At 41.4% G+C, this 26366-nt stretch overlaps 1 protein-coding gene across 1 annotated transcript; it reads left to right on the forward strand.

Moving 5' to 3' along the window:
- Positions 1-273: 273 nt before the first annotated feature.
- Positions 274-26109, forward strand: LOC118415618 (mucin-like protein). Its single transcript, XM_035820325.1, has 29 exons — positions 274-388; positions 1068-1196; positions 2161-2292; positions 3413-3532; positions 4277-4407; positions 4933-5200; positions 5995-6095; positions 6901-6994; positions 10437-10607; positions 11433-11610; positions 12017-12251; positions 13997-14138; positions 14671-14808; positions 15283-15536; positions 15694-15862; positions 16239-16505; positions 16914-17292; positions 17580-17779; positions 18193-18318; positions 18532-18651; positions 19218-19355; positions 19961-20086; positions 21161-21286; positions 21818-22030; positions 22559-22632; positions 22822-22940; positions 23324-23553; positions 24573-24702; positions 25502-26109. Exons 2-29 carry the CDS (start codon positions 1088-1090, stop codon positions 25644-25646), a joined length of 4635 nt encoding a protein of 1544 aa, XP_035676218.1. The 5' UTR covers positions 274-388; positions 1068-1087; the 3' UTR covers positions 25647-26109.
- Positions 26110-26366: the final 257 nt, after the last annotated feature.

Consider the following 26366-nt stretch of genomic DNA (forward strand, 5'->3'; position numbering starts at 1 on the left):
TGGTAACTAATTTCCAAGGGAGTCATTACACAGTCATAAAAATTCAAGATACAGGATATAATTGATACCGTTCACAAAAGATTGAATTAATGATAAATTCACAATCATATAACAAAAAGACATTCATTCAATACGCATCAATACATCAAAGAAGTAATAAAACAATAACGTAACTTAGCATTTTACAACAGTATCTAGACATTTCATTTAATTTCAGTTGCCATTAATTTTTACTCGACATTTACTTTGAAGACAATATGATAACAAAGTAACACTGTTATTATCTGTTACACAGCGGACTGCTATCTACCATGTCACCATGGCCTGTGTGTCACTACTAACGTGTGTGACTGTGATGACGGCTGGGAGGGGGAGCAGTGCGACGAAGGTAATCACCATTCACTCAACATTAACGGCATGTTCATTCAATTATATGGATTACCGCAAAATTGGGGCAAGCGTGCGAGAAAAAGATTTATTTGACAAAAAAAATCTGTGAAGTTGACCAAAACACGTAGAGTATTAATAGTAAGCCGAGCAATGGGTTCTTCTTTTTTGGTCTTTCACATCTTCTTCAGGAAGTCCAGGAAGATTAGTGGCGTGCCCTAGGGCACGTCACTAATGGATTTTCTAATAAAGTCTCAAGTTTTTTCTTTGGCTTTGGAATTGACTTTGCCTTTGGTATTCTTTGACATTTGTATCCGTTCCCGATATTTTTGCAATAGATTTGCTATTTTGCGATTTACAGTATGGTCGATCTGTTTTCGAAACAAACGAAACACAGTTTACAAAAGCTGTAAACTGACTCCCACGAACATTCAGTATTATTGTTGAGCATCTTTTTCAAAAAGTACATTGCATGGCATTTTTTAAAAATACGATCCGTGTTGTGCACAGGAAAAACTAGATTTCTCGCTTATAAATGCAATATTCAGCGATACAGAAGTTGTAATAGCTACGTAAGCTATGTAAGACATTTTATTATCTTAGCCGTTGAGGTGTTTTGAATGTCAGTGTGTTCTCGTGTGTTTTTATGTAGTATACTTAATGATATTTACACGTTACAGATGTAGATGAGTGTTGGTACATGTCGGACCTCTGTAACCCGGACATCAGTGAGTGTGAGAACGAACCAGGCTCCTACAACTGTCGCTGCAATGACGGGTACTTCAGTGTGAACAGGACTTACTGCACAGGTAACTGGTACTACTGTCATGACTGTGAACAGGACATACTGTACAGGTGACTGGTATTACTGTCATGACTGTGAAAATTACATGGTGTACAGGTGACTGGTATTTTTGCCATGACTGTGAACAGGACATACTGTACAGGTGACTGGTATTGCTTTCACGAATGTGAACAGGACATACTGTACACGTGACTGGTATTACTGCCATGACTGTGAACAGGACATACTGTACATGTGACTGGTATTACTGCCATGACTGTGTACAGAACATACTGTACAGGTGACTGGTATTACTGCCATGACTGTGAACAGGACATACTGTACAGGTGACTAGTATTACTGCCATGACTGTGAACAGGACATACTGTACAGGTGACTAGTATTACTGCCATGACTGTGAACAGGACATACTGTACAGGTGACTAGTATTACTGCCATGACTGTGAACAGGGCTTGCTGTACAGGTGACTGGTATTACTGCCATGACTGTGAACATATCAGGACATAGTGTACAGGTAACATGTATTACTGCCATGATAGGTACTCCAGTTTGATCATGGCGTACTATACATGGAACTGCTTTCATTGTCATGACTGTAAACATGATATAGCACGTATATGTAACACGTATATGCAACGTGGATTACTGTTATAACGGGTAGCTTAGCATGAACAGGACATACGGTAAAGGTGACTGGTATAACAAACTCGTCCAAACATTTTGTTCCTTTATGTATTCAGTATCTGTAAGTGATAGCAATAGCCTTTTGTCAGAAGCACTTTTCTATCATAGAAAAATAGTGATTGAACTGATTTTTTCTTCCTCCACCTCATTCACTTTATGCAAAACATGGAGTCACTTGGGGGGCCACCGCAAATTTTTATTGATGAAACACCTAGTAGTAAGCTTTTAAACCCAAACCCAATGATATGTATCCGATTCTACTTTTTTCTCATTTTTGGACTAGATGTGGAGGACGTTGATGAATGTGCGACCGACAATGGCGGCTGTGAGCAGAACTGCGTCAACTCACTAATGTCCTACCAGTGTACATGCAACAGCGGATTCAACCTAGCAGCGGACGGACATACTTGCAACAGTGAGTATTTGCACGTGAAATTGTGTTTATGGCATCCAATGATGTTGTAAACGTTGATTATTCTTTACTAGGAGACCTAAATCGAGCCGAATAGCAGGGGGAGATTACATACTAGTATGTTGATTCAATTATTCATCTACAGAGCAACAGCACTCTGGAACACTCTCCCTACTGCTACTCGCACAGCCACCTCCACTGCTTCCTTCAAAACAAAACCGTGGGAATGTCTAAGCGACCCTTACGCATAGTCATACACGTGTATATACAGACTCTGACCTCTCATTGCAAATATTGTTGTTGTCAAGTGATGTTATATATTCCATTATAGATAATATGTATGTCATCCTACACCATGTATATATAAATGTTCTTTTTTGTTTTCATTTCTATTCTTTATGAATTTAGAAAATTGTTATTGATAAGTATCCTGTCCAAATCCATATGTATTGTCTCTGTTTTTGTCAGCAGGGCTAGCCCTTTGTAATAGCCATAGGCTAGTTGGGTAGCCCTGGCTGTGTGTTCTGAACAGTCAAACCAATGAATAAATAAAAATCAATTATATGTATGACTCTTACAAGACATGAGCAAATATTTGCAGTAAATCAAATGAAAATATATCAGAAACGGATACTTATGTTTTAGAATGCAAAGTTCAACTCAAAAGATAACGAAAAAATGCAAAAGAATGGAAATGAATAAAACACACAAAGCGTAAAGAGATTCGTTTCTTTTCTGTACAAATCGTTCAGCGATGTGTCAAATTTTAGGTCACAGAGAGAGCGCGGCGAGAGCGCCGTTCTAGTGGAAAGGGGGATAACGTCGACTGTCATAATTTCACCAGGTGCTATAATACCGCCACCTCAAAAAGCGTTAGTATAGAGGTCTTCCCAAGATTGTCTTCAACACAGAATGTTAAATATCTTTTATGTAATACAATTCAGATATCTAGGTGTTGTAGACAATCTTGAGAAGGCCTCTATAACATTGTTTTTTTGAGGTGGCGGTATAATGGCGCCTGGTGGAATTATGAGAATTTATGTTAACAAACATGCAGAGGTACTACTACAGGACTCTCCGTTCTCTGACTCAGTGTTTCTTTGCTGTTGTTGTTTTTCTGCAGACATCAACGAGTGCCTGGTGGACCTGGGTGGATGTGAGCAGAAGTGCAGGGACACTGTTGGAAGTTTCGAATGTTCCTGTTACCCCAGGCACCGCCTTGTCAGTGGAACTGAGTGTCGTGGTAAGTCATATTCCTCGTCTGTCAATTGGCGTCAACACATGGCTCCCTATAGCTAAGGGCATAACTCGCCGTTTGTGCAAAACGTGGGCAATCTTTTGGGATCAGTAGGTGGTAAGTACCGCCTCCGTACGAACTCGTAGGGAATCCGACGGATTTTGGAGCACGCAGACACGCCGTAGAACTTTACGTGCAGGCAAAACTTTGTGTGTCATTGGGCTGCGAATTCGCCACCCGTACGTGCCAGTACGGGCAACGCGCCTACCCTGTACAACCTGAACGTTTTCAGAAATACGTGGTGGACGTGGCCTCCTAAAAAACATACGGACAAACTGCACGTTCGGCGGGTTGTGCCCTTAATTTATCTGAATAGGTACGGTATAACAAGTAGACATAGGACGCATCATAGAAATCATCGCATTACATTAAGATTGAGTTCAAGAAAGCTCCTTACTACCTTAGTATCATAACAATGCCTCTACTACTGACTTTACTTCTACATCTTCCTCTACTTCTCTCATTCTCTCACTGATTGATTCAAAACAAAATATGTTCTTCCATTTAATAGATTCCATCCAATAGGTAAACCATAGATTCATTAAACATCAATGTTTACACTTACCTGCTCACAGTGGACCGTGCATGTAAGTTCTACAGACGTCATTTCATACATTGTACCTTGTGCGATTGTTGAGCAAATAAATATCATTCATTCATTCATTTCAAGCTATCTTTCTCCTTCAACAGAGAATGACATGTATCCGTATGGTGACGAAATTGGTGAAAAACACAAAGTTTGGGACTACAAGCAATGTCTGAAAGTGCCAACACCTCCAGAAGGCTTCCGTTTCTTTACCGAGCGTTTCTTCAACATGTGGGTAAGTACCTTTTTTACATTCTGTGCTTCGTATTCTAGAATGCATGCAGTAAATTGAAGAACATGAAAAAATCGTTGTTAGTGCAAAAAGACTGTCATTTTGAAGTCACCAACTGACAGTTATTCTTTCATGGGGTCGTAATTCTTTCATGGGGTCGTAGCTTCAGGACATTTTCAGAGGTGCCTAAACATTTGTTCGAACCTTATGCGATTTGCACGAACCTTACGCGAATGACGTAATGTCACGTGCCCCGATGGTGGTCGGACGCTTCGTGCAAATCGCATAAGGTTTGTGTGTGTCACATAATGATTCATGCGAATCAGAAGGTTCGTACGTTTTCGCATAGTGATTCGTGTGATTTTCATAAGGTTCGTGCGTTTTCACATAGGGGTTCGTATCACATAATGTTCGTACGAATCTCATAGGGTTCGTGCAAATGCTTAGGCGCCCCTGATTTTTGTTTCAAAGTTCTAAATAAGCACAACATGACATTTTCGTTATAACTGATCACCGTTGTTATTCCAGATTTGTGACAACGGCCTCCTGTCCTTCAGGAACATCGCCAGACCGAACTCCCCCGCGCGCCTGTCCGAGTCCGTGTGGCTGAAGAGGGCAGTCCTGGTGCCGTACCTCGCGCGGTCCGACCCCGCTGTCTTCAGCAGCCTTCCCGAGAAGGACCGGACCAAGGTTTACTACAGCATCCACCGTGTGGGGGACGGAAACAGCCACACGGGAAGCATACTGGACAGGGCAAGTCAAGATGGCAGGAGCACGCCGCGATACTTCCAACCAGGTAAACACACTGCTGAATATACCATAAGATATTGTAATTGTCTCGTCCCACTGGACCAATGTAAAGTACAGAATCATAAACAATAGCGACATGTTAAACTTATCTGACGAATGTTTGGTCAGAAAACGGCGTTATAGGGAAAATATCAAATTACAGCATAACCCAAATGTCTTACATCCGAAGAAAATAGCATACTTTATGGATTAACGAGCAATCTGCTGCTTCTGTGACGCCGGGTAATTGTGAATACACACGTGACTCGGTGAGCAGTGGATCACAAGTTTTCTACTGCGGCCCACGTCTTTCTTGGGGGATTGGTTTGAAGTTTAGATGTACATGGCTTTTTTTTAAATTACGAGATTCGTACTTTATCTTTTGAGACCGAGTGTTCAGGTGACTGTGTTGTGTGTATATAACGTTAAGCAGGTTTATATGTTGTGTAATTTCCGATGTTGTTGAACTGTGAGGAGGGGGCAAGAAACCTGGTCTTTTTACTATCAGTAGATTTTGATAAATTAAGAAAACTTTGTTTCATAATCATATGTTTTTGTGTTAGAAATTTTTAAGTTGGAAACAAAAAAGTTCAATTTTGATACACAATGACTGCTATCAACACAGATGAAATTTGCACTTGACATACATTAGTGAGAAGAGTGCGGACCCTATATCTCCTTCGCGAGAGCGAAAAGATAACACTTGCAGAACGGTTTGACAGAAATATCCCCAATGTACAAACATAAGGTGCACAATATCACATTATGTAATGTAATGTCGGGCGTATTTCTTCCCCATAGACTACCAGGCTGTGTGGGCCATGGTGATCACCTGGGCCAACCTTCCACCCAGTCTGGCTGCCTTCAGAGGAGAGAGGCCGGTCCCGCTGGAAGTCATGAGGGTATGGGAATCTTACGCAATACTATACAAAATTATAATCTAGGAACATACTGTTATGCTGCAATTCTCTTGAATAGAACCATTCAAAAATCAATGTACATGTTTACGGAGTGTAATTGGAAGTGCTCTGTCCCTTTTTTATCTAATATTGGCACCCACAACGACATGAGATCAATATTCCAAATCTTACACTATCATTAAAAGGTTTGAACAGTTTTTCTCGTTTTTTCTTTAGATAGGACAATGGTATTGTAAAAGTATAGTTAATTCACATTAAAAACCGCTTTGAAAATCATATTTCATTCAGAAAGTATTGTTAACATTTTATCATTGAACCAATGTTTTGACATGCCGCGATGGCAATTTGTAAGGGTAACCCCTTTACCGACTCGTTGTGGTAAATTACCTTGCAATTCAGGCTTCCCAACGGTTGCCAGGAGGTAACGTAAGTTCACCTTTATCCGCGGGGTAGCCTATATCCATTGTGTTGCTAAAAAGGGTATCCAGGGATATCAAGTCGATGGACTGTAGTTTCAAATTGTACTATGTTCAAAATATTGCAGTTTGAAACCATATCATCTGTCGACTTGCTTTTCCTAAATACATTGTTCTTCAAAAGAATGGATAAAGGTAACCCTACGGATAAAGGTTACCCTACGTTACGTAACGTAAAGTCATGTTGTTTTGACTAAAGCAGTCTATTACTACTATTATACATTGTGTGTGGCTAACCTATGGATAGTCAACTGTTATCGTTTTCGACAAGCTTCACTAATAATGTTTTGAATGTAATTTTCTCCGTACAGAGAAACACCTTCCAACTGGTCATCTCTACTGATGGGTGTCAGTCATTCGCCACGTTTGTCTACCCGGCATTGAAACAGGAATGGTACACAGAAGGTATTTAGTCTTTCATTTCCAGTATATCGAAATAGTTATCAAAATAGTTACCCAAATCTTACACGGACCACTAGCAAGTGCAATCTTTACGGTTGGTCCTGGCTCATTTTCTTATTGTTGGTCGCCACTCACCACGCAGTTATGAAGACAACACATTGTAACAAAATCTTAAGCCCCGGTCACAAAGCGCGTACGATTTTTTGCGATGGTATATTCCGCATATCGTACGATGAGCGCAGTAAATCGCAGCAAAATCGTAAGCAAAATCAGCCATCGCAACGCATCGGATGGTGTTCAAAATGTTTCCAGCGTCGTACGATTTTTCACTTGTGTCTCTTTTGAATAGCCGCCTGGCCGCTTTTGTGCTTCTTTAACCAACAAAATGTGGACTTAGCTGTTGAATACCTTCCCATAATATATTTAACTGTAAAAATAAATTAAAAGAGACCATGACAACAAGATCATTACAAGAAAAGTTCAAATCAAGCGTGAGTACTGGTATGATTATCTCGGCCTGCTTGCCGGCTCTATGTGTCAGGCTCTTTCGAAGATCGTATCAGGATATGCTATCAACAAAAAGATGCCATCATACAAAAATCATATCATAAGCATTATATCATATATATTTCCGACTCATAGAGCCTGCCTTTGTTCGAGTTGTCCCCATGGTTATTAAGATTATGATAAACTGACCCAAGACCGACGAGAGCTTAGATTTGATCTAATTGTAAACTCACGTGCATGAAGCGATCAAACAATTGTCTGCATCACCTGTGCGGGGCGCGCTGTTCTCTGGTTGCGACCGTGGCAGTTGCGACTGATATATTTTCCCTTTTCGTCAATATCCACAATATCAGGGAAAACTGAAACCATCACAACATGCTAACAATTCATAAATCTATAACCTCATCAGTAGACAAAAATTGCCGTAATGAAGTCTGCTATGGGGGCAAATAAAATCTTACGGCGATAACGGAATTTTGAACATGTTCAAAATCCATTTCAGCTCTATTTTTCGCCATACGACGCTCCCCGATTTACTATGATCCACTGCGATTGACGCAGGCACGCTCTTATGACCTCATCGTACGATGCACTACGCGCTTTGTGACCACGGCTTTAAGGTGGGTTTACACCTGCGTATATTTTCATGCCGCATGAGTTCCGTTTTGACATTTTTCGACATTTTGACTAATTTCTTCAATACGCGGCCGCACGCACAAGACGCACTTCTATCGCATCTGAATCGTCTTTAGAAAGTTTCACGTACGCAGGCAAACGAAAATATACGCCCAGTTCGTCTGATAGTTTTGGACATGCACAAAACTATCATTCGTACGCAGTTTGGTGCCCAAAACGTTATGGATGCGCAATACAGTGGTCCCACGTCGGTCGATTGCGCTATGAAGACGCTACATGTTTGCGCTTTACACGCAGTAATACGCGGAAATCGCGGTAATGCGAGTACATAGCGTTCTTACAGCGCAGACACAACGCACCATGAGCGACCGTATAACGAATGCACACATAGATCACGATTTAGTACCGTGCGTTCTGCGATCGCTTTGCGCATACTACGCGTACTGATAGCGTGATCGACGCACACTCCAGATTTGGAATAAATACGAAGGTGCATCTGACTCCAGACAAAAAAAATCATCTCAAGATGTATATAACTTTATTGCACAACAATTGTACGAGGTACAAAGTATGGCATCTACATAACCACAGTGCTATAACTTAACTTAAGGCTTATCTAACTAATACAGGAGTTGTAGTATGGGATAAGTTTCTTACAATCATTGGAGGCTTTTACAATCATTTGGGGAATTTCTAATGTCTAAACCTTCTTTGATATATTTTCCTATATCTGCCATGCAGGGATTGTCACATGTCATTATGTATTTGAATTTGCACTTCAGGTCCATTTGGATAAATCCTTGTGTACAAAATGACAGCCTTCTGTATAGAGAATTGCGTATATCGGAATATTTGGGACATACAACCATAAAGTGATATTCGTCTTCTATTAGCTCTGGAAAGAATGGACAAATCCTCTGGTCGATAGGGATTTTTTGGAATCTTCCGGTTTATGATGTCAAATCCAGGCCAGAACCGACGAATTTGTACCGGGGGCATGGAGAGATGGTCACAACTTGCAGGACACCATGAATGCAGGACACTGGTCCCAACAGAGCCTCCAGGGACGGGAAGATGTAGAGGAACCTGCTCAAGCACTGGGTCAATTTGTGTGACACACGTGCCATTTTGTGTAACAGATATTTGACTTAATTTGCTGATAATGGCACTTTTTTGTGTGTGTAGAACCACATGATATAAAGGTGCAATATAGAGCCATATTACAACTTTGAAAGAGGGCGTAAGGTTTCATAATTGTTTAATTTACGTGTTTGATAAAGATCTTGAATACGTTTTGTGGTGTGTATGGGTGTGATTTTTATTGTAGTTGAAATACTAAGATGATAGGGGAAATCATTAAGGACAAAGTGAAAACAAACACAATCTTAACAGTGCACATAATTTCTTAAGGTAAATGATGGCCCACATTACTGTAAAAGCACAGTGTCACTGCTTCACTGCTTCGCAAATGAATAAAAAAAACCTCTTCACTGTTTACTTGTCAATGTTCTACTTGCACTGCCTGTAAACAAAAGCATACGTAGTACAAAGGGTTCCTCTAACAAAAATACTCTATTGGCAATGCTCGCAAACAAAAGTATATGTAACAGAAACTGTTCCTCTGACACACCTGAAATGCGTTTGGAATGCAGTTAGCACCAGGTGCGTCAGGCATGCGGTCGGTAGACGTTGTGTGCGTCCGGAAAACGCCCAACATACGTACCCCATACGAATCTATTCGCACTACGGAAAATTTTGTTGCGCATTTCAGTTGCAATCATACGCATCTCATGCGAAATGAAAACGCTTAAGTCGTAATTCAAACGCCAGATGGGCTCGACGTACAATTTAATTTATTCCCAAAAAAATCCAAATGTTGGGCGTTCGGCCGCGTATTGACAAAATTTCATGCGGAAATCATGCGCACTTGAAAATATACGCAGGTGTAAACCCACCTTAATATACTTAAACCATTGCTTCCGATTCTCCCCCGACTTACGACGCACTGCGCTTATCCTGCGCATCGGAAGGAATCGCAAGGAATCGTACGCGCTTTGTGACCGGGGCTTTACTTACCAGTAGTGATGTAGCTATTCTTCGTGTTAGTTCTCCCTTTAGTATGTTAGTTTTAAAACTTTCAACACAATTATTACAGTTAGTATATATTATGCTTACACTGTGACTGATTCCCATGACTAAATGTTTTTAAAGAGTATTTTCAAATTTTCAACCTTTCAGTAACTATTAGGGTTCTTTTTTTTCATTGACATTTATATGGTCTCTTGTTGGGTAATCTTTGCAGCTGAAGCTAGGATTGCTAGAACAAACAGAAGGGGCAAAATTAAAGCATCAGAGATACTCAACCCAGCCGTCGCCGGCTACAGTGCAGGAAACGGGAACAAAGATCAGCAAGAGGAGATTGGATATGGGGCCAAGATGAAGACTCTTTTCCGCATGCCGAGTGCATATGCGGGTAAAACTATGCACATTCTTAAATAATCAAACTTTAAATACAATTGAACAAGCGTTCCGAGACCTCATACCTCCATTCACTATCTAGAACCTTTGTAGATTTATTGTTATTTATCAATCATTAAGAGGCGGTATAATTATCCCCAACGGTGTTACAATATAACGTATGGCTGTACTACTAGATTTTTTTCATCTTGTCTCATTTGTTGTGCAAAGTCCTATCATGCAAACACTAGAATCACAGCGTTTCCTCAATCTTCATGTCATTTTCATTGTTGTCTAAAATATCTGCATACCGTTCCTTTGTTTACTTATTTAGTTCTGCTGCAGTACCAAGTCCACACACCAGGGGGCCCCAAGTTGACTTTGGTTTTTGTCTTCTAAACCCCTATGCACATACCACACACACACACACACACACACACACACATTCACACACACACACATTCACAAACACACACTCACACACACTCACACTCACATACACACACACATTCACAAACACACACTCACATACACACATTCACAAACACACTCACACACACAGACGCACACACAGACACACACACACACACATACAAACACACACTCACACTCACACATTCACAAACACACTCACACACATACACAGACACACAGACGCACACACATACACATACACACACACACACTCACACACACACACACAAATATACACACACATACACATAAACCTATGTGTACAAGACATGGAAAGTCTTGAATGTTAATCGTGTCACACAATCTTAATGGTGAGTGCCGCACGTCATGCATGTCGTGTTAGTTATCACATTACTACTTGTTGCAGGGAACTTCAAATTCGCCCTGCAGGAAGCCGGGTCCGCCTGTCCGAGTCCGGCGGTGGCGGAGTGTTCGGCCTGGCTTCGGCTCAACCCGATCATTCCCGAAACGCTCCCGGGTTACGATCTCCTGCCCGTCCCCGGGTCGTGTCCGTGCACAGCTGAACAGGCGTACTTTGACAGAAGGTAAGTCTATTGATAGATACTCCATCCTTAAATTGTGACCTATGTCTTTGTACTGTGTTGATCTTACACTGTATCATTGCTGGAGGCACATAACATAGTATTTTTCATACTATACCGTTACCTTTCATTAGTTTTCTTTGATGGGGATTCTTTCAACAAGTGTCTGAAAAATCCCGAATTGCAAGCAAGTAACGTTACTATTCGGAAAAAGATATTGTCAGCGATACACGCTTGGTAGAAACATCTCACAAGTCATAGATGTTCCATGAAATGATAAAATTTCTGATTTTAGAACTTCAAACGGTGATTATTTACAATCTATATCAGCTAAAGGGGAAGGAATGCTAATGTGATGTACAAAGCTAGCCATGTGCATTACTGGCTATCAATTTGATTTCTTCTACAGCTACAGCTTCTCCGTAAAGAACTCCAGGTCCTGCGCCACAAGCCGTATCAAGCTTCGCTCGTACGTGGGTTCGCGGGTGTACCGGATGTGGCGGACATGTTGTTACCAGCCCAGCTACTGGTACCATTATATCGCGTACTACAGCTACCTGCGGCCGGGATGGAGACATGCGCAGGCGTGGAGGATCGGCGGGGGGTCCCTCATCTCCGGACAACTGGGCGGGAACCTTGTGGTGGTAAGTTATGATTCTTATAATCCTGTTTATGTACTATCAGGACTCGAAATACCACCTGCAGGTTAGTGCAGGTAAATGTGGAGCTGTGCAGGTATTTCTGATGTCTACCTGCACCTAAACTACACTGGTCCATGTACTGGGTTTTATACATAAATGTCCTATGATGTAGGTGTATGTGAATTGTTATTAGCTGCATTGACCGCCTATTACGTATAAAAGAAAAATATCAATGGTTCCACAACAATTCTAGTATGATCCAAACTTCCTACATTCAGAGTGGTGCAGGTATGCAGAGAAAAGTATTTCGAACCCTGACTATGCAGATAGCTATAAGGATGCTTGCTCACTTGACTTTCACGTCGCTAAAGAGGGTCGAGCCCATACGACATGTATATTCTTCACGTTATTCTTAGAACATTGTATAGAATATTGGTGATTCAGTACGATCGAGGCACGTCTTTGACAGGCCGAATGTAGCTTCCCGACCTACTCAAAACCGCGGTGTTAGTTGTAAGCATGGTCGTCTACGATTGAGAGAATTCGAAGGCCGAATAGTCGCAGAAAAATAAAAGCCGTCTGCGCCAGTCGACTATAGGTGTTTACAAATCAAACTAGGAAAATCCATACTCTTCTTGGGAGCGATTACAGTACAGACACGAAGTGATACTCCCAACCCAAGGCCCGCCTTGGTTGGGGTGGTCCGGAGCAAATTGCAATTAATCTTTGACAAGGGATTTAACATCCATTGGCATAATACCGGTCGGTTTACTGCAATTTCTCAAGCAATGCTAATTTGGCAAATGATCAACGCATCATTTTCTCCAGTTACATGTTGCTGTTACAGCTTACCTTTGCCACTTCTTCTGTGTAAATTATTTTGTCTCTCTGGTCCTGCTAAAAACATAATATCGTAATTGGAACACACCGCGGAATTGCACGGAGAACGGGCGCGTGGTTGGAAGGGGGTGCACTATACCGGTCGAACGAAACACGGCACAATTAACTGCCGCTATGTACCTTTATTCATCCTCTGTTGTTCCTTTCTTTCCTGTTAGTAGTTGCACAAAACAAAAATCTGCATGAGCATACAAAAAGTCATGAGAAAATGGGCGTATACTGACAAGAATTTTCATTTAATTTTGGTCCGTCACAACCGCTATGACGTAAAACTTTACTGCTGGCCGTAGCATTAAAAATGGCGGGAAAATGGCGGCGTACGTTCAATTTGACCCATTCAGCCGTAGATCCGGGCTATTATGCAACGGTTCCTCACACTTTTACACGAGTTGTAGGTCACCAAAAGAAATTCAAGATTGCTGTTGAATCATGCTCGTCTTGTGCCGTGAGCACATGTGATTGTTATCTACAAATCTGGCGATGAACGTGACAGTGTGTTTGTCCCACGACGAGCTCGCCTGCCCCGAAAATGACCTGAAAACTTTTGGCCTTGTTGTCTTCGAATGCATTGTTATCGATGCTTTGTAAATTATGTATTGGACACCTAGATGTCTGAAGTGTGCATACCTCAGAAATAACTATTGTTGCATGTGTAGATCTCTTTAAGTTCCACTATTTTTAATCGACCGGTATAAGGCTTATGACCGGTATTATGCCAATGCATGTTACATGTCTCTAATCAATATAATCATGTATATCATATATCCATTATAATAAGATATCGAAAACAATGGAACATGCTAATAGCACAGTTATCATTTTGTCTGTTTTTGTTCTATACCTTATAGGGGAATGCGGCTCTGGACGAGGTAGGACGGCAGAGCTGCTGCGAGGGCTCCTCCAGCTATCACTGTAACCTGTTCAGGGAGCGCCGCCCGCTGTCTGTACCAACCTGCGCCGCCAGCTGTACACAGTATGACGTTACCTCTGGTGAGCTCTGAACAAGCCATTATCTACTGACTACGGCATGCCCTGTGACTTATCGATTTACGTTTAGATGTATAATACGAAATGACAATTTACTCTATATTGAGGCACTTATAGCTCTTTAATCACTGTTAAGAATAATGCATTTGAGTTTCCTGGTCGAAAGTTATTGAAATTTAGGTTTGTGTTTATGACAAATTAGGTAGCTAAAAGCTAAGGTTTGGGTTTATAAATTGTTGCTGTCCCGTTTGTAGTGCCCTGTGATACATAGACCAGCAAGTTTCCGACCCGTTTCTGTAGCAGGACACATGTTTAAAAACAGAGGTTGCTAGCCCTACCTATCCAAGGGATCCCTATATTTTTATTCCCATCCGAAAGGCGGGTGCAGCCACAGCTGAGATGTCCTTCCCTGGATGTAAACCGAAGTTTCCCAATTTAAACAAAAAATAATAATTGAAAACATGAGCTCAGCGGTGAGGCTGCTACCAGTTGAGCTACAGGAACTGATGAGCAACGTTGTTTTTTTCCTGGACAGCTCTCTCCTGGTCCAGATACGACCCCCATATCCGAACGTTGGACGGCAGAGAGTACACCTTTAACGGTCTGGGAGAGTACGTCCTCCTGGATGCCAACGGCGAGTACCAGTTTCAGGGGCGGACTGCGCATGCACCAGGTGAGCTGGCTGTGTTGGTATTTGTCAATTGAAGAGACTATTGATGATGCAGATGTAATGTGTATAAATTATCAAACTCATTTCTTACAACGTTGGTAGACGCATTTTGTACACGGTCACGTAGAATCGAATGATTCTCAGACACTGACTCAAGAAAGCTGATGATATCTGACAAACGTTTTACTCTTAATGGGGAATCTTTCTGGTTTCTTTATCTATTATGTAATACGAAATGGTCTAACTGGATGGTGTATCTTATTCGGCACATCACATGACAGAATCGAAATGAACAATTCATTTATTGACCTGTTGCCATCCTTTTTGATACACCAATAATGACGTCGCCGTAGTGATACAGCAACAAGTCTGCTATAAAACTTCTGTGCAGTATTTGAAAAAGTAAGCATGCAAGACACAATTTGCATGTTGTTTGTATTATCTATAATGCTTTGTATCCTCATTTGCATCACCCAGGAACCAGTCACGCGACCAGTTTTTCAGCCATCGCGGCCTGGCAGCGTGACCATCCACCCGTCCAGATAAATCTCGTTGGTGAAGTCGGACTGCAGATCTATATGAACGGCACTGTAGTGGACAATTTTCCCTTCGAGAACGACACCTACGAGTTCGAGGATGACGACACCGTCGCAGTGTATCCAGACCCCCACGAACCATCCTTGTTGATATTCTACAACAACGCACTGTCTGTTAAAGTGACAGCAAAGATGGTACGTCTACCGCGTCCGATTTTCAAAGGTGGTTTCTGAGGATTTTAGTTCAAGAAAAATCATTGCATGCGTTTGTGTTTTCTGCAGTGATCTTACGTTGATCTATGTCAGGGAGATATGTCTTTGAGGAAAACTTACCCCTTTCTATTGCCTTTAGTCGATGCTGCACTTCGAGTTTTCCGTACCAGAGCAGTACAAATCGGCTACAAAGGGATTGTTTGGCAACTGGGACGGAGATGCAGAGAACGACTTAGTGGCGTCTGACGGCACCCTTCTGCCGGCGGATGCGAGTGAAAGACAGATTTATGAAGAGTTCGGAGAGACATGTATGTTCTATTTTATTATTTTTTCATGTAGCTCTTTGCTTTGATATACTTGTTATTACTCCAAGCAAAGCTGTAGCAATGTGTTCTAAAATCTAGTTAAAGAGATCAGTTAGAGAGAAGAGACTACAGCCATACGCCAAACGTTTAAAGAGAGAATTCTTTTTTGATAAAGATGATCAGTATGTCCCGATGTGATTGGATATAACTTTCTCTTATACTAGTGGTACAATGATTTTACATATTGCGCAAAATACAGTTTACCGGTATCATAAACAAAACAAACAACGCAGTAGCTGGGGTTCAGTTCAGTTCAGTCATCCATTATTATCAGGTGACACTATGAAGTGGGGACCTAATGATTATATTCTTCTCCCAGGGAAAGTCACGGAAGTAGATGGACCGAAGAAAACCAGGTTTACATACGGACCTGCGGAAAACATCGACAGCTTCAGAAACGAATCCTACGTACCTCATTTTACTGACATGTACAACGCTTCCCAAGATCCGATGTACGCTACTGCTACTGAAATCTGCGGCAGTAGGACGGACTGTATATTCGACACCCTCCAAACCCGGGATACGTCTGTTGGAGAGGCGGCGATTCAAACGCAGCAGAGCTTCGACCAGGAAGTCTTTAGCAGAGGTATAGAATACTTTTTTTACATATATCAATATATGAATATGCTTGTTTTTAAAGCACAGACGCCTGTTGTAAAAATTTTACAACTAATTTCAATTTCCCCCGTATATAAAATTAATATACCTGTCTAGATCCTAATACCTGATAATTAATAATACTACTCAAATGTATTAGAATAGATTTAGAAGCCATGTTTTAGATTAGTGTTAGAAACCATGTGTACTGTATTACGTCGTCCTATATCTACATGTATATGCCTGTACTTAGCCCGATATAGGGCATGGATATGTGCCATACGCCTATTATCTATAAACCTTGGCTGACTTTCAAGAACAAAATCAAGCCCCCAAAAGTGTTGTATGTACTCGTAATGCTTCACATTAATCATTAATTTCTTCATCATGTGTCTAGAGCAATTTCCACCGACCGTAGATGGCCCTGAAAGGGTAGTCGCTACTGTTGGAGAGCTTCTGGAGTTCTCAGTAAGTGCAACCGACCGCAGGGGGGCTCAAACCCGCAGAACATCCAGTACAAATCGGATGACATTCGAGCTGGGGCAGGATGCACCACCTGATGCTAATTTCGTCACTGATGGTGACACAGCAACCTTCTCATGGAACGTGTCCTCTACGGAACCGTTCAGTTTACAGCTTGACGTGACCAATGAGAATAACGCCAGCGCGCAGTTTTGGCCGACTGTCTACCTGTGCGCGTGCCAACATGGCGGCTTCTGTGAACAGAATACGGATGAAGAAGGGAACTTCACGACTCAGAGCAATGGAACTACAAAGTAAGCATCACTAGCAACTATACCCCCGTGAAATTGTAGGGATAGCTTTTTGTTGTTTTTGTCGGCCTGTGTTGTCCGTAGTTGACCAAGGTCCAACTTTCTTCCCAAACTAGTGTAATACGTGAAATGAAGAATATTGTGCAATATTTTGTAAAAAAAAATCTATACATCTTATAGGCATTAAAGCTTCGATTTGTTCTTGTGATAAGTCATTTTCGCCAATGACTGTATTATTAAAAACGTTTGGAAACATATTATTGTAATAAAATACATTGTGTCTTTACTAGGTTCGAGGAGTTGCAATGCACGTGTGCTATCGGGTACACAGGGGAAAACTGCGAGAGTGAACTGGACGCGTGTTCGGAGAACTTCAACCCCTGCTTCGCGGGAGTGACTTGCACGGATCTCCCTCCCCCGGACGGCATGGACGGGTACGTTTGTGGGGACTGCCCGACAGGGTTTGTAGGAGATGGACAGAACTGTACAGGTAGGTTGAGAAACACGTGGACTTTAGTACCACAGGATCCGATGTGCAATCACATTTCCAAACCCGTTGATGCAATTTCCAATTGAGATGAAGAATCAGACTGTTCCCCTTTGTTTCCTATGGGTTAAATATGTATGTAAACGCTGTTTGATATAAACGTTGCTTACATGTATCAAATAGATTCCACCCAAATTTCTCCGTGTTTACAGACATAAACTACATTCCTTTTAATATCACAGAACCCACGCATTACTATAAAGGTGGGATCCCTTGTCTTCCACTGTCTCAGAAAAAGAAGTCCAACCATCCATGTATAAGTTAGACTTTAGAGTTAGCTTTAGAAATTAGACTGCCGAAACAATGAACCTAGGTCAACAAGATACATGTATATATTCACGCCATTAATATTACAGACATCGACGAATGCCTTACCGAAGAAGGCTCGGTATGCCACCATTTCTGTGTGAACATCCTCGGCAACTTCAGCTGTGGGTGCAACGAAGGCTTCTCCCTAGCTGAAGACCTGACTACCTGTAAAGGTAAGTATAGCCTCTGTGTCCAGATATTTAGGAAGAGAGTATTGTAATTTCGTAGTATTTAATCTGATCTTATGCAAACATGCAGGAATTGATAAGTTGTAATTGACTACGATTAATGTCAGTCAAGAATATCTTCTTATGTTATCACATTGTTATATCATAAATAGGATTGAAATCATATTTTCATCAGTTGTCTTTGTACGTGTATTCCAGATGTGGACGAATGTGTGTTTTCAAACAACTGCAGCCAACTGTGCATCAACACCGATGGTTCATACCGCTGTGACTGTTGGGATGGGTTTACCATGTCACCTGATGAACAAGACTGCGAAGGTATGTGGCCTTTTCATTGATAGTGCTGAATACCATATTACCCTATCGGGTACGCTCGTAAACTGTATGTGCAATATTAGTAAACCGTAAGCCTACTACCTGATGAAATTAGATAAAAGGATTGGATTGTACCTAATGTGCACAGACCAAATGAAAGTCAACCTAAGCAATATTACGGCGTTAAAGTAGAACTATTCTGGATAAGGCAATCTGTATAATATTGACTGCACTGTATTGCTACATGTATATTATCATTTCATACTTTGAGCGTTTAAAAAAAAACAGCCCAGAGACAAGTTGCACGAGGATATTTCTTATTATTGGAACCCAAAAATAGGCTTTGATCAGGAATCCTCGTGCGACTTGTTTCTGCGCCGTTTTTAACGGCTCAATTTATGAAATAACGATGTAAATGTGCTAAAATAGTGCATTAGATGTCAATATTGCACAGATTGTCTTATCTAGATTATTTTCACTTTCAACGATCTTATATTGCTTAGGTTGCCTTTAATGTAAAAAAAAAACACTAATCACATCTATAACCCACACCTACTATATGTTTACAGCTACAAATCCCTGCACGTTAAGTAACGACCCTGGCTGCGCTCCTGAGACAAGTTGGTGTTTAGTGAACACCAGCGGTGCTGCTGCGTGCGTGTGTTTCAAGGGGCTCCAGTTGACGGCAGATGGCGTCACTTGTGAAGGTCTGTACTCTACAACATTACGGACGGCTTGCCCGAATGAGTCACAATACCTTACGCTAATGTCACATATGCACTGATAGTGTAGTGGTAGGTCGTAGGTAGTGTAGCACCGGTTAGGCTCTAGAACAACGTATTTGTCTCGGTGGAGTGCCAAACGGGGTACCCAAGTGTTTTCACGATTAAGTTACAGTATCTGTTTGATTTTAACCATAGGTATAATTAAACATTCTAGAAGCCCTTCCGTGCTCCAGAGTAGCCAAGTAGCTATTGCCAAAGGGTGTCCCACGCCAGACAGATATAAAAATAGCTTGTAAACTACCAGGTTGGTCCTTTTTCCTGACGACCTGATGGCCGTAGCATTGCTTGGTGTTGCAGATGTATAGAGATTTATGTAGCTATTTCTGAGCTATTGTTTGGTCATCAATAGTGTCTTTCATGCTCAACTAAACACAAACTTGCGTTTGTTCCTGACACTAAAAACTACACAAGCACTTAGAAATGAATTCTGCATTCTGTCCCATTTTAGCAATGCGGTCATGCAGAAGCCTCTTTGATTTAAGATACATTTTTATCATTTGCTGATACCTTTCCGTCATGTGTTTCAGACGTGGACGAATGTTTAAGTGGAGACAACCACTGTAACCAGCTGTGTAATAATACTCTGGGAGGTTACCAGTGCTATTGTGAGGAAGGATATGAGCTAACTGAAAGTCTGGTCCAACCGTGCGAAGGTGCAGCATTGTCATGTCTTGTCACTACAGTCAAACCTGTATTAGCGGCCACCTTTGCATAACGGCCACCTGCCCATAGTGGCCACTTTTTGTCGGTCCCTTGGATTCGTAATGATTAAGAAATAGGCTTAGCGGCCACCTGTCCAACGCGGCCACGGCCACACGATTTCCGGTCCCGCAGGTACAAAAACACTGCCGATTACGGCCACACGGACCGCTGATCTATGTTTCGGCACGCGTTCGGCCATATACAGCTGCCGTATCGTCACCCTACGCCGGATTTAAAGCCTCTTTGATTTATTTTCAAAACAAAACTTCGTAAACTGGCGCTACCCATACCCGCCGACAAGCGAGGTCATATAAGGTCAATAGACGACACCAATATTACAGAGGTAAATTGCGTTAAAGTTACGTTCTAATACACTATCGCTTAGGTTAATTTTTATCACAAAAACTTTCTAAATGAATTGTTACAAAGACAAAATGATATGAACTTCAGACTATGGTGGATTTTATTCTTACATTTATTAAGAGATAAGTCTAAAATGACGAGACTTTTCTTGTGAGTACCACATTAGCGAACCTGACGTGTGAACGCGGGAGGGAACACACGGACGGCGAAGTATCAAAGGATACAAGACGAAAGATCAAAGAAATATGACGATACCGGTCTCTTCAGACAATATCAACTGTAGAACATTTAAAACTTTTTATAGCTTTTGTTTTCTTAATACATATAGTGTAAAATCATTGCAGTACATGTACAGTACTGTATTATGTGAATAAAGATCAGTGGGTACTAAAACCATGTGTAACTTATTGCTTGTGGTCAATTAATTAGCATATTCTCTATAGTGGCCACCTCTCTATAGTGGCCAATTTTGACCAGTCCCTTGAGTGGCCGCTATAGACAGGTTTGACTGTATGTGATACCTGAATCCACTGCATATCCCCATGTTACCTTCCATACTGAAATTCTATTAAATTCTTTATAGAAGAAATTTAGAATTGTTCACTTTTTTAAGAGCTGATAGTGATGATCATCTTTACAATGAAATGCACGTTCATTTACAGATCTCGACGAGTGTTTCGATGGCACTCATAATTGCTCTACGGATGAAGAGTGCGTCAACCTGGCCGGAGGATACATGTGTGTCTGCCCGGCTGGGACCGAGCGGCATGCGGGTCGCTGTGTTGAAGGTAAGTATCCAAAAATGATAATCATCTGTACATACATCTTGATTATTTGATCAAATCAATCAATCAATCAATCGGTCATTCGCTTGCATTATTATGCATGGCTGCTACAGGCAGACTAATAGAGGGTGTAAACTGCCAGAGTTTCAGCCCTATAAATGCTATCAGTGTCAGGGTTGGCCGCTGACCTCCAAAAAGAAACCCCCGAACAAGGCCGAAGTCCCTAACTTCCTGGGTTCGTGCGCTACATGCGCGCAGAGCCGCTACTTCGGGGGAATACGCTATCCCGGATATATCCGGGCGCGGCACACAGGGCATGTATATGTGTGCCGGATATATCCGGGTTTGGCATTTTAAGGGTAGATAGTTGAATAGTGGTGTAAATGCAATATCTACAATATTTTGCAATTAATCTAATGTGTGACGCACTTAAAGTTATATTAAAGCAAGTATAACGCTCTTGACATGTTACAAGCTGAGTATGTATCATATGAGTGAATACTAAGCCTTTTGAATGTTTGTCTTCCTATACAGTAGTTTCTTCAACCGTCCATGGGAACACGCTTACGACGACGGAAGAGGATCCAAGTTTATCTACTGCGTCCATGGAAATCCTTCAAACACCGCAAACGGGCAAGATGGCAACGTCAACAACAAAAACAACAAAAGCAACAACAATGATTAGTTCGTCTCCGGTGTCAAACACAGAAGGTCCCATGTCGACTACGCCATCAATGGCAAATCAAGGTATTTTTTTTAAATTAATTCCTTTATGCCGTTTTGATGTGGGTCATTGATTCCTGGACCGAAGTGAACTAAAAGCATACAGAGGGTACAAATTATGCATGAACTAAACTCAGCGTGCAAAATACATCGCCATAAACCGAGCTAGTACTAGTGCAATGCGCACACTGACGAAAGCTTATTCGGATAGAAATGGAAAATGCTTTGAAAAGACACCCAAGTATCTATAGTTACAATTATCACAAAGACAAGTTCAATTTCCCTTTGACGTTTTCAACTGTTTTTCAACACAAGAAATTGCTCACCTCAAATTTTCACTTATGTTGAATGGCAGTTAAAAACTTCAAAATGAATTATGCCAACACAGATAAGCTTTCATGCTAATTCAATTTCCTTTGTTGACAAGGGCACTGTGTTCAACAATTTATGAAAACAGGCCCAAAAGGGATAGGTAGATGGCATATTAAATAAATATTTCAAGACAATGTACATCAAAGTTTTCCCTATTTGCTCTTTCTCTATATATTGAAGGCTCCCAACCGACCGACGTGGGGACATTGGAGGAAAACACACTGGTGCTGAAGTTGGATATTTCCAAGGACGAGGTGTGTATAAGACTGTCCGTGTGTCATGGCCAAATTGCAGTATAATATAACACCGTTTACACGGGGATGATTTTACATTCGTTGGAACTATTTGACTTATTGTTACTTTCGTTTGAACCATTTAACTTAAAGGAGATCAGTAAAACATACGAGTTGAAAGGGAGCAAATATGTCTTTTCGCCAACGCAGTTGACGGAAAGCCGGCTGCGAAGCTTCAAGCGAGCCGTGGCCTCGGAGATGTCGGCTTTCTGCGACAGACACGTCGAAGAGGTACCTTCGTGTAGGCTCAAACAACGGAGGGGCTCGCGGTAGGCTTATGATGTTTTCTTCCGTTGTTGCCCATGGCCAGTTATACTGTAAAACCAAACTCTCAACTGGATAGACGGTTCCATGAGGGTGAGGCAAATGGACAGAGATTTCTTTACTTTGTATTTTCAGTAATTTATGCCCACATTTGAACGATGAGCGACACATAACGGTTAGCCTGTGCAATACCATCTGTCATTACCGGGCGCTGATTGGGCCTACCCCCTGCGGGGCCTGGCAAGTGGAAGAGCCGTTGACAGCGCGGGATAACGTAAAGTCAGATATGAATGTGAGAAACATCTTTACAGCATGCTTGCACATCAACTTAATATGATTATATATGACTAGTGAAACATTTCTTTCCATGCCTATTTCTATCCAACAGTATCACAGTCGCAGTTTTTACGGAGTCGTCGGTGCATATCCCACCTGGATTTCCCGACGAAGTGGGTCGGTACGTTTTCCTGGGTTTCTTCGTGGCCGTGGACACGGCAGTGCCCCTCTCAGTCCTCCGCAGTGTAGTGGACACCTCCCTCCGAACCATCCAAGAATCTCTGGCCTCGAAACACGTGATTGTGGACATCATGTCGTACAAAGAATATATCGACATTAAAGGTATTATAGAGATTACAACAAAGCCACTTACGTGTTTATGAAGGTTAGATATTCTGGTGATAAGATACGAAAAGTAACAGTTACTCACAAGCAACTGGATAAAAGTTTTCTCGCGTCGGAAGGTGGATTGCCGGAAAGTTAGACGTTTGTTTGTTTGTTTGTTTGTTTGTTTTTTTATTTAGATGTCCATTAGAATTTACAATTTACTCGCAAAATCTATTCTTCCTGGAGTCCATTTATACAGTCCAAGATTACAAAACAATCTAAAACATAAGTCAACATACATACGTACACGGTAGGCTTCCGTTATTGTTGTTGGGGGGTTGTTCGGAAAGTTCAACCTGTAGGCCTTCTTTCCTGTTGAGGGTTGGGTTGTATATTCTCTCATATCATATAGACTCTCTAAGTCCACGTTCGAACCGGCGGGGTTCGTGGTTCAGGATATCTGTTTATTTGAGTTTGAATTAATTGTCCCTGATTGTGTTGGTGGTGGTGTAAAATGGACGAGGAGAAGCCGTTAGTTTTAGGTCTGCAATCCGGCACTAATGATGGACCTTAGTGTGGGACACTAAATGTAAGTGGTGATCGTCAGTTTATGCGGTAGGGACAGAGCCATATATATGAAAAGAGGAATTAGACACGAAATATAACAGATTTAGCTGTTCATTAAGTTCACTTGTATTGTATTGTATTGTATTGTATTGTATTGTATTGTATTGTATTGTATTGTATTGTATTGTATGGTAAGGTTACATGCCGACAGCTGATAAAATGTATACGAATCATATGACTTGATTGATGAAGATGACATTATTTGTAATCGGTGTAAAGGGTGAAACATAAAGAGTGTGGCGGCAACCACTGTAAGAAGAGATTACAATTCATTTGAAGGCTCATGTGTCCTATTGGACATCTGCTGGTCAGAAAATGTATGATAAAAGTAAATATAGATGGTTCTTTTACAGTTGCATGTACACTGTTTGTTTCTAGGTCTCAATTTTTCGATTGTATCTTCACAGAAACAGCTACTGGCACACCCGAAACAGAAACGAAGGAAAAGTTCCCGCTCGTGCAGGTGGTTGCCGGGAGTGTGGCGGGAGTAGTTGCACTGGCTGCCGTCACCATCACAACAGCCGTCTGCTGTAAAAAGTACGTGCTTCTCATAGGATACTGGAGTTTTATCTTAAACAACTTACCTGCGTTTCGATGCCTGTCAGACATCATCCTCAGAGTGTTGACTACAATGCTGCTTCTCGTCCCTATATGCAACCGATCTAGGTGGCACTTTTATTGCTAGAATACAATCCCGCTGATGTATATATATATATATATATCTATCAAGGACATCAAAAGTTAGCAGGTAAGGCCTACGTCACATTTCCTACCCGCTGTTTGCGGAAACGAAAATTAGATTTGATGCCAATAATTCTTTAGTCCGTTTTGTGTTTTTGTTGTCTTTTATATCTTACATTTTGCTCCCCCAAACTGGCCGGATGGGGCCCCTAGTGTAAATGTAATTTTCGGAAGTACGTGCTGATCAGTAGCGCTTTCATATTCTTGAGATAGGATAAGGTGAAAGTACACTGACTGTGAAACAAATGAGAAAGCTGTCCCCATGGTTACAAAATACTGAGCGTGCACCTTACAAAACAAAATGCCGTCTGAGTGGATGCTGTTATGAAATAGATTAATCTTGCGACACAGGTCTCCAAAATGTGTGGTTACCCCTTCCTCACAAAGGCGACCGTTATTGGAAAAGGGGGGAAAACCACTGCTAAATTGAGTAAATCCCCCCCCCCCCCAAACAGCCAATACACGCACAGACTTGGTCCTATTGCTTTACCGATTAGAAACGATAATGGCAAAAACTTACATGTATCTCTACATTGTTTATATGTCCTCATAACATATGCTTATTTCTGTGCCTATATCGTTATTATTTCTACAGAAGCAGCGTTCGTCGCAGTGCTCCTGCAAGCATCTATGGCGTGAGCGCTCCTCAGCCGTCGACGTACCGAAGCAAATCTGATAGTTTCTCACCCAAGGCCTGGGGGGTGGACTCTCCATTTACGGTCAACGACGACGGGGTGTAACTATAATGATAGTAAAACATTGTCCCTTACAATTTCTGCTATAAAGCACTGCAATCTGTCGTCCAGCATTCAGTACTACGGGGTTGATAGTCATTACAAGCTTCTATGGTCAAACTTGGTCTAATCAGAGGCAGTTAGTGTTGTTTGCATGAAGATATAATTTAAAACCCCAATGGAAGTCGGATAGTCCACAGAATCCTTTGGAGCGAAATGGACCATTGTCTTTAGTATCACCCATTCACAAGTTTTCACAAATTATTAGGTATATGTTCAGGTCCGGACCTGGACCTGATCCTCTGGACCTGTACCGTACCTGTACCTGGATTTTCAGTACGGGTACCCACCCCTAGTCCCGAATAATAGACACTCGAAAGATGATAGATCATCATCATGAGCTGCATCAAAATACTAGTATCTCAAACGTTGCTTAAATGTATACTCTAGTATTTCAAACCGAAAGGATCGAAAGGTTTAAACTATTCAAGTATGACTTTTTTGTATGACGTGCTGTTTACCTTACTTAGGAATGTACCGAAATTAATGTATGCGAAGTTATTCTGCCTTAACGGCTGTGACAATAACAATACTTTTGTGACTTTTGAAATTCTGACATTAAATGAAATATTTCTATATTAGACAAATGTCAATTCATGTTTGTCGTAATCATAACCATAAAGAAAAAGATGGTGACTGTATAGGGGGGTGATCAACAAGTTCTGA

This window comes from Branchiostoma floridae, chromosome 5 (assembly GCF_000003815.2).
Source record: "Branchiostoma floridae strain S238N-H82 chromosome 5, Bfl_VNyyK, whole genome shotgun sequence".
NCBI classification, from domain to species: Eukaryota; Metazoa; Chordata; class Leptocardii; order Amphioxiformes; family Branchiostomatidae; genus Branchiostoma; species Branchiostoma floridae.